Source organism: Anguilla anguilla, chromosome 9 (genome assembly GCF_013347855.1).
Source record: "Anguilla anguilla isolate fAngAng1 chromosome 9, fAngAng1.pri, whole genome shotgun sequence".
NCBI classification, from domain to species: Eukaryota; Metazoa; Chordata; class Actinopteri; order Anguilliformes; family Anguillidae; genus Anguilla; species Anguilla anguilla.
The window spans coordinates 41,065,564-41,079,714 of NC_049209.1; the positions used below are offsets into that span (position 1 = coordinate 41,065,564).

Below are 14,151 nucleotides of genomic sequence, written 5' to 3' on the forward strand. Positions count from 1 at the left end.
ATCATTGTATGAAACATTTTGTAAAAAATTCTCATGGCTCTGTCTTCAACTTTTTTTCCTTCTCATTTTTATGAAATATATTGGCACCCTACATGGGTGTAACCGATGTCCAGTTCTCATCCTAATTTGGAATGTCCAACTATTTGCAACCGCAGCCACATTCATGTGCAAACCCGACTATTGCCAATTCTGGGGAGTGTGGAGTGCTTCTTTCTGTAACCCACAACCAAGCTTGCACGGAAGCTTGCAAGAGTTTACAAAGTGATGAAACGCAGACCCCCTAACCGAATTAACCATCCTGTACCCGGAGCAACACTATAGGCAATTGTGCATTACCCTATGGAGCTACCGGGCACTGTCGGAAAAAGCACGGTCCTGATTCAATCAGAAACCATGAGCTGATCTATGCCCCACATTGTGAGCCACCCAGCAGCCCAGTTTTTCACATTTCACCAGCATCTAAAGAGTTAAAGCATTTCAAATAAAGTCTTGACCCAGGTCTGTGTGATGACCAGTATAAAGTAGAGTCTAGTTACAGTGTGGCAGGACATTCTACAAGGTGGAAAGTGGGTTTAAGTCGACCAGGGTTTCTCAAGTTAAGACTACTTTGGCTTCTTCCAGTGATACACCAAGGTTTCCAGCTGTCATCAGAAAGAGATAGGCAACAGTCTTATCCTGCAATCATACTTGCTTTCTCCTGACACTCTGTGGCTGGTGGGTTGTAGAATAGACACTTGCTAGTAAATACATCTGAGGAGAGCAGAAGCTTCACCTGCAGTGTTCAAAATGTGGGAGTGGCACACCAGTTTAAAAAAGGAAAGCACGCATTACAAACTGCACTAAAATTTGACAAACAGCATGGCTCTGATCTTGGAGGACCCCAGGTGGCCAGAATGTGGTATTGCTCAGAGATGTACTTATTATAAGATAACCACAAATATTAATTTTCACACTTGTTTCTCAAATAATTCACAAACAGACATTAATGTTCTGTTTAAATGATATGTGCATTAAAAAAAAAACTAATTCGTTTGTCAGGATCAGCAAAAACGATTAGGTGCATCTTTAATCACCAGTTATTCTTTCCATAAATATTATCTTTATTTGAATTACTACCAAAGTAATCAATATTTAGTGTAATAGTGTTTTTCATGTCACGGATCATTATTCACTCACATTATACACTCTAGTGTATTACTCTTTTTATGATGAAAAAAACATTTTCAACCTTTTTTTCTTTAAATTGGCTAAAATGAATCATTCATTTGTTCAATTCATTTTTAAAATTTAAATTTATATTTTTACATTTTCTAAATGTAGAAAAACATGTTTTTGGTCAAATTGACCTTGATCAAGCTAAATTAAACAAAAATGTGTGTGTGTGTGCATGTGGGTGTGTGCGTGCGTGTGCGTGCGGGTGTGTGTGTGTGTGTGTGTGTGTGTGTGTGTGTGTGTGTGTGCATGCGCGCATGTACATGTGTGTAAATTCACACAGCACAAGTGACAGGATGTCTGTGTGTGTTTAGTGCAAATAAATTTTTGGTCTCTCTTTCAGGTTAGGAACTATTTTTTAACTGAATAGAAATGATTAACTTGCTTTATAGCCACTACGCGTGTCACTGCCATCCGAGTGGGCCCTGGCATCTTTATTATGTTTGCAGCCGATAGCGGTGCTTGACGCATGTTGGAGGATAAAGACCATTCTACTAGGCCGTTTTTGACATGAATGTCTCTCCTGGAGGTGCTTGCCAATGACAATACCCATTTCCTTCTCATCTGACAATTCATCATCATGTTCAGTATTGATTTCAAGATGTCGTACTCATTTTTGGACACTTCCTCCTCTACTTCACTGTCCAGGGGATTTGTTTCAGAGGCTCCTGTGTTGTCATCCTTTTGCTCATATTGATAATTTTCTTAGGCTGTGATAGTGAGCAGACGTTTCAGCAGAGAATAATGCTGGTCGCCATTACAGGGTCATTTTTATTGTTTGCCCCACCGCAATGGGGAACATATAAGGTTTGCATCATTGGCACAATAATAGTTGCACTTTTTCAAACATTATAGTAAAAGAGGGCATAGTTGGGTCACATGATAGTTGGGTTTGTGATTTGAAAGATAAGGGGTACTGTGGGGGCAATCAACATTAATTATACGTGTAAAAAAACTAAATGAATAATCATCTTAGGTCTAAATTTGACACATTGATTCCTTTTATCCTCCACTCTCCCTGCCAGGTCAAAATGACCCAAACTGTAATGACCCAAAGTGTAATATAAACATTTGGGGGGGGGGGGGGGGGGTAAAGGGGTCTGAATACTTTCCAAAGGCACTGTATATGACCCACAGGAGGGAAAGTCCAAGTCTGTTGAAAATGTCAAAATAAATCAAGAACAGTGCCATACAATTACTGTACCCAGGCTTTTTACTGCCCTCATTTCTCAAAAGAACAATTTCTCCCAATCAGCTAAGAAGGCAGAGTATCCAGAAATGTCTAAAAACCACCTTTCCAGTTTCAATTTTGTACTTAATTTTAAAATAAAATAAAAATGATAGTAAATTACCCATTTTCTCTCTTAACTCACAGATCTTGATTCATGTACCTTGAGGAAGGCACTTATGTGACTGTAACTTTCCTTATCACTAGCTTGTGTGGTGCTTGTTTACCATGTAAAATGCACTTTTGCAAGTTTCTTTGGCTAAAAGTGTCTGACAAAATAATAAATTGCAAATTGTACTCATTTCCAAAAACAAATATGAGGTGGTCGCACAGTATCTGAGCCAATTTCAAATACAATGCTCTAAAGATAAAAAAGCAATATAAAAAAAAAGTGTTTCATGCTAATCTGGTGACACGGATGTGTGCACATCTGTCAGCTTTCCCTGCTCCTCCGTAGCCCGGTTCAGGGCCTCAGTGCTTCAACCAACACTGTTATCAGCTCAATGTGGACATTGCATCAGAAACCCGTGAGCTGGGAAAATAGGCTGAGAAGCCCATCAAAAAACAGGCCCGGTGGATATGGGTTTTCCCATATCGCTATGGAAACGGGCCGGGGTAGAAAGCTTCCAAGTGGTAATGTGAGCATCAGATGTCAGCCTAGATCAACTCCAATTTTGGAAACTCTTGAAAAGCATGAATGGGCTGCTCAATCTGTTTTTTTATGCACTAAAACTAAAGCACTCATGCTGGTTTATCTTCAGTGATAGTCACATTTTGAATATTGTATTGTGAGGCTCAGCAAGAAATAAATAAAAATCTTTATTTTGGCCATATCTTTATTGCTCAGTTTGTAAGCTGTAATGGAATGGTGGTACATTTTTGGATGTGATCTTATATTCTGCCCTGAAAAGAGGCTGGAGATGTCTGCTTTAATCTAATTTCTGTTAGTCACTGATATTCACAACTCTCTGACACAATCCAGTATGCTACAGTACTGGCACAATTTATGGAAACACTGAATTTATAAATGGATTTATGAACAGACAATTTGAGCAAGATTTTGCAACAATTTCTCTTTTTGGCATAATAAATATTATATGTAATAAATTAATGTCATCATAAAACAAAAATGAAAAAATCATTGCACCTTCCTATATCTGTTAGTTCATACCCACATAATTAAGCAGTCTAATGTATCTTGATGCTGGAAATTTTATTATCCACATGAAAATGTCTTTCTTTGTCTTTATTTCTTTGATATTACACATGTATATTGTAGCCTTAGTTGGTATTCTTTATAAATGTGCACATTTTTGTATTCATATAAATATTTTGAAATATTTCAAGCTGTAGTAAACATATTTGAATGCCAGCATCCTTTGATGCCAAAATATTGCAGTATATTGACAATGGCCCCAATCCTCCAGCTGTGTGACCTTCCAATAGACAAATTCGCTGAGCTGAGCCCATGAAGGAATTCAGAGCTTGAGCCAAATGTTCCTTGAGAGAGAGAGATAAGGAGTTTAAAAGGTTGAGCTGCAGCCTCCTGTGATTCCTCTTTGCACTGCCAGAGGGAAAGTTGCTCTTCCGGAATCCCCTGGAGAACCTTCCAGAAGCTGTGCACAGGAAGCCACCATCAGAGGTTACTGAACGTCTGCCATGTCAACTGCACAAGTGAATAAGGGCACACTTAAGGAAGCCCATGCATTTGAATTTGTAATCATGCACCAGAGTGTACATTCTGGGACACAATAGGTGGAAATGACTGCATGCATCTATGTGCTGGGCATTGTCACTCACTTTAAAGCCACAGTACCTGCCATATAACAGATGGTATGAGACACTACTCAAGTGCTGGCCTGGGAGGCAAATGTGGCATGGCCTAGATTTACTCTTGGCCTTTTGATTATTAGGAGCATGAGAGAATGTGAGAAAGAGGGAGAGACCCAGAGATGGGAAGAAAGGAGAGAAAGTGTGAGAGAGTGTGAGAGAGTGAGAGACGGTTTCTGATTCAGCGCTGGACAGGTCGCTTGATGCTGTCTTAACTGTGGCACGTTTGTAAAAGCTGTTGTCAAGATGAGACTGCCCAGCACAACACAGATGAACTGAGCTTCTGTATGTCAAATGCATTCAATTTATCCTGCCTGACCACGATTTGATTTTGTGTTAAGACAAAACATCTACATTTACATTTAGGTGTTTAGCAAACACTCTTATCTGTATCAAATGAGAGAAGTGCATACATAAAGGTTTTGGCAATGAACCAAGTCACAGCCAATAACAGGAGTCATTACATAAATATACAACATAACATTAATAAGTTTCACAGCAGGTGCAAGAGGGAGATTGAGAATGTAGTGTTTTAAGTAGCAAATGTGTTTGAGGATATAGGGTTAGATTTAGCATAAGTAGGTCAATAAAATTCTTAACAAGTGCTCACAGTTGAGCTGTGCCAAGATGGACTTTAAACATGTTTGGTTTCAGTCTAGGAAGACGATGGACAGTGCCTGTCATTTATGCATATTAAAATATTTGTAAATGTAAATATCTATCAATGTGCATAAAGCGTCCATAGCTGTAAGGTGTATAATACTGTAAATGGTGAGTTACACATTTCACATTTAACCTAAGGAAATTCCAACAAAGAAACAGGTATTAATATTGTAGGGTCAAGGATTTTCACTGAACATTTTCCTAATTTCAAAAATTGAATTTGTGTTTCTGAATTGTAAAAATACTCAATTTGTTTGCTAAATTTTAATTTAAAACATTTGTAGTCATGCACAGTAATAGGTTCTATACAGCTCAAGGATGCATCTGTTTAATAATTATTGTTTTCTGTATTTTTGTTCAGCTGATGGTCTGTATTTCTGCTCAAGAAGAGGCAGGCAGGCACCATGTTTTTAAATATGCAAGTGGAGCAGACAGAGTGAGTTTTGAAAATCATATTTTCTGAATAAAAGTTTTTCTTGCAGGTCTTTGTGGATGCATGTTTGAACTCCTCTGTTGTTAATGTGGGGTGTATTTTTGTTATGCTATATTTTTATACAGTGTGAGATACTGTATAGGGCTATCTGACCTTTCACAAATTTGATGTGAAGTTGCACTACACACACAACTTTCTGTTACACAATCAGAGCTGAATTCAACCAGAGGCTACTTTCTGATGGTCTTGGATTGGGATTTAAGATTTTTCTTGGTCTTGAATGGAGTGAATTCCAATAGAGACCATGTACCAAATGTATTTCCATGTGTTCATTTAAATATTTGCAAGATGTCTGAACAGGAATAAAATAAAATATTGCGTACTGTGTAACATTATGCATGTTGATAAATAGCGTGTCCATCTAAACATTTTCTGCAAAGTTTTGAAGGCAATTTTTTTTCTTTCCAACTACATATATAAGGACTGTGATTTAAAGCATTTTAAGTCCTCAAAAAAAATGGTTGGCTAAATATGCTGACTATCTATTCTAAAATGTATCTTTTTTATTATGTTGCATATATTATCTAATGTGTCTTTGTAAAGACATGTGAAAATTGACGTGCCGCACCCCTCACCTCAGTTATGCACAGAAAAGACCAGCACCTGTGGCTTGTGTGAATGATGTCTAACAAGATGCGGAGGTGAAATCAGATTTTAAAATATGTTTGTGTTCATTATTGTGATGTATTCTGGGAAACCAACCATTGTAATAGTGGGGTCTGTTAGTCACTGGGCACCATAGAGGCCGGCTGTCTCCACCCTCTTTGGCGCCAGTTTTGACTTTTACAACTTACAAATTACAATTGACTCTGCATGGTATTGGACTTGACTCAGCCAGTCTTGACAGCAGCCCTACTTGCGATACATTTACAGTAACTGGCACCAGATGAGACACAGACACCCTGCTGACTGAATCCATCCCTCCCTGGGCCACCCCATGGCCAATTAAGTGCCACCCTGCAGGGCTGCTGTCTACAGTTCGCGCTGGCGCAGTTCTGATTTTATAACAGACTTTGGGGCCCAACCACACACTAGAGCAGGGGCATAACAATTTGAGCCACCCAGGAGCTGCAAAAGGCAATCTTCTAGACTTGCACAATGCGCAATGCACCCGTAGGTCATTCCCACCCAGGCTGATCTTGATAAATGCATTATTAATTTGGTCTCAGCCCTTCATTTCAGCCCTTGCAGCCTGAGGTTAGCATGTTGGCTTCACAGGATAGGCTCCTGGATGAAGAACAGGCCCAACTTTCTCAGGAGCAGTAATCTCATCCGGATGTACAAACCAAGTGAATTTCAGTCAATGGCTCACTAAAGATGGGGAGGGGGGAGTGAAGGCGGAATTCTAATCAAATTGCAAACTGTAAATGGCAGAAATGCAGGCTCGAGCGTATCTGACAAAATGCATAGCATGCTTATTTTGTCATTTCCTGTTACAAGCTTTGCTGTGTAAAATTATGGAATTCCAAAAGCATGATGGGCTATCAATTTTTTCAGAGCTAAAAACACTGAACGCACAGTATCTGAATCCTTGTAGTCATTACAGAAATATGTTTATCTGTGAAATACAGTGAGCTCCATAATGTTTGGGATAAAGATCTCTTTTTTATTTGGCTCTGCTTAGGATCGTGGCCAGTTGCTTGTTGCCTCCACACTTTGCTCTTGTCATCATTCTGATACAAGTGAATCTTGTTCTGAACTGCCCCCAAGCCCTTTGTACAGAACTCGGCAGGCTCTTTTAGGTACTTCCTAGCAAACTGTAACCTGGCCATTCTGTTTTTGAGTTTAACTAGTGGTTTGCATCGTGCAGTGTAGCCTCTTCTTCATTATGGTGAGAATTCTCAGGTCATCAACTGTAGAGGTCTTCCTTGGCCTACCAGGCCATTTGCAATTACTGAGCTAATCAGTGGTCTTTCTTCTTAATGATGTTCCAAACAGTTGATCTGGCTTTCATTGGCACAACTCTGGAACTCCTATTGAAAAATGCTGAAAACATGGCATCAAAAGGCAAAAAGGCAAAGTCAATCAAAAGCCTAGAATCAAGACTAGATCCTTAAAGCTTCGTATACCTGCACTAAGGACGCAATTGAACACACCAGACTAATCAGAAACACCTGTGAAGCAATTTGTCCCAAATATTATGGTGCCCTGAAATGGGGAGACTGTGTATTTAAAAAGTACTGTAATTTGTACATGGTAATAGCAAAATGTATACAATTGCCCATTAATAAAAGCTGAGAATGTGCACTTTAACCTTTTATTTAAGTTTTAGATTTTATTACAAATCTAAAACTGTGGCGTAAAGAGACAAATCAAGAAAAAATAGGCGTTTTGTCCCAAACATTATGAAACTCACCGTATATTTATCATATTTTCAAAAAAAGTTGCATGTTTACAGAATATTGTGGTATATTCCCTGTTGGTAAGAAACTATGGTTCTTTCAAATTCCACAAACAAAACATAAATCCAGCAATAAAAATGTTTTATGTTATGTTGCTAACTTTCTGTGACACAGAGCTAATGAAATAGCCTACTTCACTTAGTCTTGCCACTACATGATGTGAGAAACATTCAAGAGAAGTAAAACAAAATTTACTTATTGTTCAATGAATTCACTGTCACGGAGACAGGAAATATGACAACTGGGTAACACTGCGCCTATTAATTAGTGAGGTCCAAGAATTTATGAGCTTCGACATTCCCCGGTGAAAAAACCGAAAGTGGTGAGAAAAAATCAACCGTGGGAAGCAATCGCAGGAGGAACGTGGCTACATACTGCACGCACACGCACATAAACTTACATTTGTAGAACAAATGTAAGTTTACAAAATGTAAATGTACAAAAAGTCTCCAAACAGTCTAAATCAGTAACAAACCACAACCAGCGATGTTAAGCGATGTCAAATCCATATAAATATCCAGTATCGAACAGCTAAATCAGAGCTCCGCTGGTCAAAAATAAATAAATAAATAAAAAACACATGCAAAATGATCGGGGTTGAGTGCACCACCATATTTTCGCCGCTTGGTGGTGCACTTCGTTCTCAATTTACTTACTCTGCTTGTTGTGCTGGTCAGTCCACATGCAAGGCTTCACCTACATGTATCTCGACGAAGATAACAATGTTTACATTGGCACATTAATTTTAACTTTTCACGTGCTTGTCAGTTTATATGTCGATGTAATCTCCTGACAAAGGATGCCCCTTTTATTATCGTTTTATGAGTCAGATAATGTAGTTTGATTTTCCTCGGAATACAAAACGTTTCTGAAGAGTAGGCTATTAGGTGCATGGCTGCAATGAACACTATTTACATGTTTGAACGCTGTTTACGCTTTTTCTTTTTTTCTCCATTTTGTCAGCTGTATAAATAGACACCCAATTTGAAAACAACCGCAGACTCCTCATGCTTTTGACTATAATTATACAAACTTTAAATCTACTTAAACTGTGCCAAAGTAAGAAATTGGGTTCAACTGTACTTCAGTTTATAATATTTACACATCGCACGTGCTCGTGTGCGTGTATTAGTGTATTGCAAGAGTTGAATTATTTTAATTTAAAAAATCGGCAACTGGGTAAAGTGGGTGCAGTATTACCAAATCTACCGACACGAGTCATTATTTCAAGGGCAGGTAATTTGATTATTTTGACTTGCAAAGTGCTTAAGTTCTTTTTCTCTACTTTTAAAACATGAAACTGCATCCCCCACTCTGCAGGAATATTGGATTTGTTGATTTGTTTTTGTTTCCTGGATTTCGTTCATTAGCCATTTGTTTTTAATGTTGCGCATATCCAGACAGTCAAAGCAGGTTTATTCACCTTTAGTCGGTTATTGAACGTAATAAAAAATGTAATGATAATGTGTAATGATAAAAAGTTTACGATTTGCTTCGTTTGTGTGTGTGTGTGTGTCTGTCTGTCAGTGTATGTTTTGTGCATGTAGTTTGGACTCCAGTGAAGACCAGTCAGAGAGTGCAGTCAGAACCGTAATTTGTTTTTCCGAATTTCATTATTGATATAAAACGATGTCAATAATCTAGTCAATAATCCTTAAATGATACGTTTGATAAATTAATTTACAACATTTATTTGTAAATGTGTGTACACACATTTACAAATGTGTGTACACATTTTTGCGCGCGTTTTCCTTTAACGCAGATCCAAACCAAATTAGCTCGCAGTTCAGCCCCGCTTTCGCTCCTTTTTTTCCAGACACACAACTGTTTGCATCCTGACATAGGTTGCGGTTTATTCCCTGTGGCCCATCCCCTCTAGTACAGTGGGCGTGGTGTATACTGAAAACAAACAGCACTCAGTGAGTCCTCACTTCCTACATCACTGGTAACTGGGCTTGTGGGCTACAGGACATGGTTATTTGCTACCACTTTGTATCTAGTTTGACCGGCGAGTGACGCGTACAAACGTGGAATACTATGCAATAACTGTGAGGAAACAGCATCCAATGTTTGTTGTCCCAATACAATTCTAAATGGGGGACCGGATCGCTCCAGAGTGTGTCTGACAGTGACAGCGCGGTGTTTTCTTACCAGCATGCACTGAATGGGACTGGACATTTTAGGAAATACAAGCGTTTAATTTTAATGCTCTAACTGGAATCGAGGAAACCCAACGAGATGAGCGGGGGAGAAATTGTATGCCAAGGTTGGCTTAGAAAATCTCCTCCAGAGAAAAAATTAAGACGATATGTAAGTAACAAATTCTCTTAAAATCTAATTAGCTCGCATTTAATGGACGAAAGTCTGTAGAGTTCACATAATCATATAAAGGAGCAGCACTATTGTTATAGTAGTATTTGAACGAATTGGTGCTGACAATAATGTTGTGAACAGTAGAAATAAGTTTTTGCATATTTTCATTATAATAAGAGTCTGCATTTCAGCGCTGGCAGGTGTTTTGGGGTTTTGCCCCGTGTGCGTTTATTTGTTTCTTTGGGAAAGTTGACGTGCGTTTAAACGGCCATTGCATCTGGAGATGGATTTGTGATTTTAACCTCTGCCGGGGTTTCGATTTCACTCTGTCCTTGACTTGGACAACAACAGGATGAATGTTGTGCTGAGATACGTGTGCGCTTCTATCTGGTGCCTCACTGGTCTATTGTAAATTGTTTTCCGGCGCCACACGTAATAATTAAAAAGAGCGCGGTCAATTGAAAACGTGAACTGTGTTGAATTAGGACACGCACTTAAAGTTTAAGGGATAGACCTAATTTAATATCACCAGACGACAGTCAGTGCACCTGGGATTTACTATACCGTTTTCGTTTCACTACGGGGGTCTGCTTCGTAATCGCGTTAAACAAATTAAACCAATACCATATTCTCGTTCAGTATGATCCCGTTCGGAATATTTTTGTTCTATCATTTTAATTTAGAAGCAAGTTCTCTAGTGTAAACAACAAAACTGCCTAGAAACCCAGAACAAAGGGCTGTTATTGAATTCCCTGAAGTCCCGTCTGTCAAGAACACGTTTACAATAATGCGCTTTATAACTTCGGTAAATACATGACACGATTTACCGTGTTTTTTGTTTTTTTTAAAAACTATTTTATGATTAATGTACAATATGTGTTTCCTCCATTATCATAAAATGCAGTGGAGTGTGTTCTGTATGTTCTGGAATTAGAACAAACTCTTTTTGAAAGTTATTTTAATATTGTGTGTGGGTGTGTTTGTGTGTTTATCTGTCTGGAAAACCTGTGCCGTCAGTGACTATCAAGCATTGTCATCACAGAATGTACAAATCGTCTGCGTGTCTCATGGACATCTTGATTTTTTTTTCCCTTAAAGCTTTGCAAAGGACGCTTCTTACGTAGCCTGTAAATAGGGAATCCCATCTGTGTGGAATGATGGCAAGTCATGTATTATCAGAAAGTGATTTACATAAACATGTTTATTGCTCATTCAAACAATTGCAGGTTCTGCAGCATATAAGATTTACAACATATGTATAGATTCATTTTTTACAAGCACTACTTGGCCTATCTTGAAGTCCTTTCACTTTCCAAACCAGCTTTTCATGTACAATCGAAGTCATTTATTTCAGAGTATTGCTGTCATCTGACTTCCCTGATATCTTAATACAGAGAGATATTTTAAGCAGCAGCCATGTTTGTGCCAAATGGCACAAAATGCCTCCTGCTTGGGAGTCAGTCAACAAAGAACTAGTCAATAAGGTGAAAATATGGCTTTTATGGAGGCAGATTTGCTGTTTTTAGATTTTCCTGTATGTTTTTGTCATTTGAAGTGTAAATCTGTGCAGCCTCTTGAAAGAGATCTCAGATAACTAATAACATTCTTAACAAATATGTCATTCTCTGTTCTGTTCTTTTCAAGTGTTATATTTGACTTCATTTTATTATATAGGTAACATGTTTGTTTTAAAGGAAATAGTGCTTGTTGTCAGAAATTGCAGGTTCAAATCTTGAGTGAGGTAATGCTGGTATTTTGATTGAATAAGTATTATGATATTGTACACTAAAAATGTGCTTTGCTGGACAAACCAAAGAAACACCTTGACTACATTTAATAGGTCTAACAAAGTTGATTTAGACATTCATTTAAAAAAAAACATCATCTCAAAAAAACATCTAATTTCAGTAGTTTTTCAACATATTCGTTTTAGTAGATTTATATTGTGTCATTGTCTGTATAATATATAGCTCTAGGTACCTTATTAATAAATATTCAATATGTTGTTGGTGCTGTATATTTTTTTTGGCATGAACAGAATATAGGCTTGGATTCCAAATGTTTAAGGTCATTTGTTTTTTTAAAGCACACACTGATCACAAATGTGCTGACTATAGTGTGCGTGGTTTGTGGTGATGGACACTTTGGAACACAAATCCTGAGTTGTCATTTTGCCGTTACACACAGAACTTTGCACCTTCCGTATATTACCCTGCGTAAAATATTTATCAGATGCAGGTTGTCCGACTGCATGCTTTCACTTTCTCTTTAACACTCTATGTAGAGGGGCAAAAGAATTGGAAGACAGGAGCAAGCAGGCTCAAGAGGGTTTTATTCATTTTCCATTTTTCCTATGTTGTTGGTGATTTACCGTTTAGATTTTCCATTATGGTTGTCTTCTGAGGATAGACTGTATACCTGCTTCACAGTTGTAAATAATAAGATTCACAACAAATATGTTGACTGTTAAATGTCACGTCTTAAGGCCTTGCTCTGATGTCTTCTATTCTTTTCAAGTCTGTGTTTCCATTTGCGTTGCATTATTACACAGATAGCATGTTTGTCAGAGGTGGTGAAAATCCTTGGGCTGTGGGTATGAGTAAATGTGAGTGAGTGTGTGTTTGGTCCTTTGTATTATTACCTCAGTGGCAGATGCAGGTTTCAACATGTTTCTGAGTCTGACATATATATAAAGGATTAAAAAAGCAGTGCAGCCATGCTGTGGATGTTTCCTCAGGAAGAGTGTGATTACAGACATGCTCTGTACTGGCGAATGTTATCAAAGACAGTAACACGGACAAACATGGTCTATTTCTGGCCTCATTCTGTGGAGATTGAAATAGTTCATATGGTGATGTCATAAGCTCCACCCATGTGGCAGTAGCATACCAATCAGAAAGCAAATAGTTTTCATAGTTTGGTACTGACTGCGTATTCCTGGTTATTGACGCCAGATTGTAAAATGTCAGCATCAAGTGATGGCTTCTGACATGCCCATATGTTTTGAATTTTGAATTTTGTTATAACTGCCATATGCCTTGTTTTCATCTGCTTGGATTTTAAACTTGAGGAATCACAACTCAAACCCAACCTGAATCCAAAGTGAAAATTAATGTGCTACTAGCTGGTGTAAGCTACATTATGGGAGCATGCTGTTGAGTTTGCTTGTACATAGTAATCACAGTTGTTTTTTGATTGTTTTTTAGAGAACTGGTACGACTGAAGCAACTTTTCATTGGATGTTCAGGTCTGGTTTACAGGCAGTTTAAAAAAAAATGCCAAGCGTGTTGGCTGTCCTTGGGTTAGGGAAAAATAGAATTTGTTTACTGGTTACAGCAACTTTGCATAATCAGATGGAGACCAGGAAGAATTCTGTGATGTTCAACCTTCATTTATTCTTTGTGCTATCTAAAATGAAAAAAAAACCCATTCTATTAAAACCCTTTGGGTAACTTTGTTTGGTGGTGCAACAGTGAAAACTGGAAAAAGGAGAAACAGTCAATTCACTTGTCACCTACACCTGGTGTTTGGAGCCCCAGTTTCTTGACTTAACCTGTGGCATGCAAATCATATGCAAAGACTGTGCAACGCTATTGGCTGTTTGGAGGCCCACAGACAGGCTTGGAAGCAGAACAGAGATGTAGCGTTTTATCCAATTTAACGCTGCTTATGTGGTAGTGTTAGGCCTGCTCACTTTTAAAGCCCTATTTAATACGGTTCTTTTATTTCCTTTCACTGTTTTGTCTGTGGAATAATGTCATTTGCATTTTATTTTAGTAAATTGCGGATTAAGTTGTAACATGACAGAGCGATACTATTAGACAAATACAGTTGCATATCTTCTTTACAGGCACTGGGGGTGACTTTTTCTAACACAAAAACACTGAGAAAGTGGTTAGACATACTCAGTATTTGTAACGGCCTCTAGCTTAAATCAACATGTTCCCCAGGGAGATTTTCAAACTCTTATTGACTTTTGCCTGACAATTTGAAATTGATGTTCATGCGTC

General features: G+C 38.1%; 1 protein-coding gene across 2 annotated transcripts in view; it reads left to right on the forward strand.

Moving 5' to 3' along the window:
* Positions 1-9,747: 9,747 nt before the first annotated feature.
* The window catches only part of LOC118235675 (GRB2-associated-binding protein 2-like), a 64,977-nt gene continuing 60,573 nt past the window's right edge, over positions 9,748-14,151 (forward strand). For both annotated transcript variants that reach the window (XM_035433281.1, XM_035433282.1), the window contains exon 1: positions 9,748-10,138. In XM_035433281.1, the coding sequence (XP_035289172.1) occupies positions 10,067-10,138 (72 nt within the window). In that variant the 5' untranslated portion in view covers positions 9,748-10,066. The remainder of the gene's footprint in view (positions 10,139-14,151) is intronic.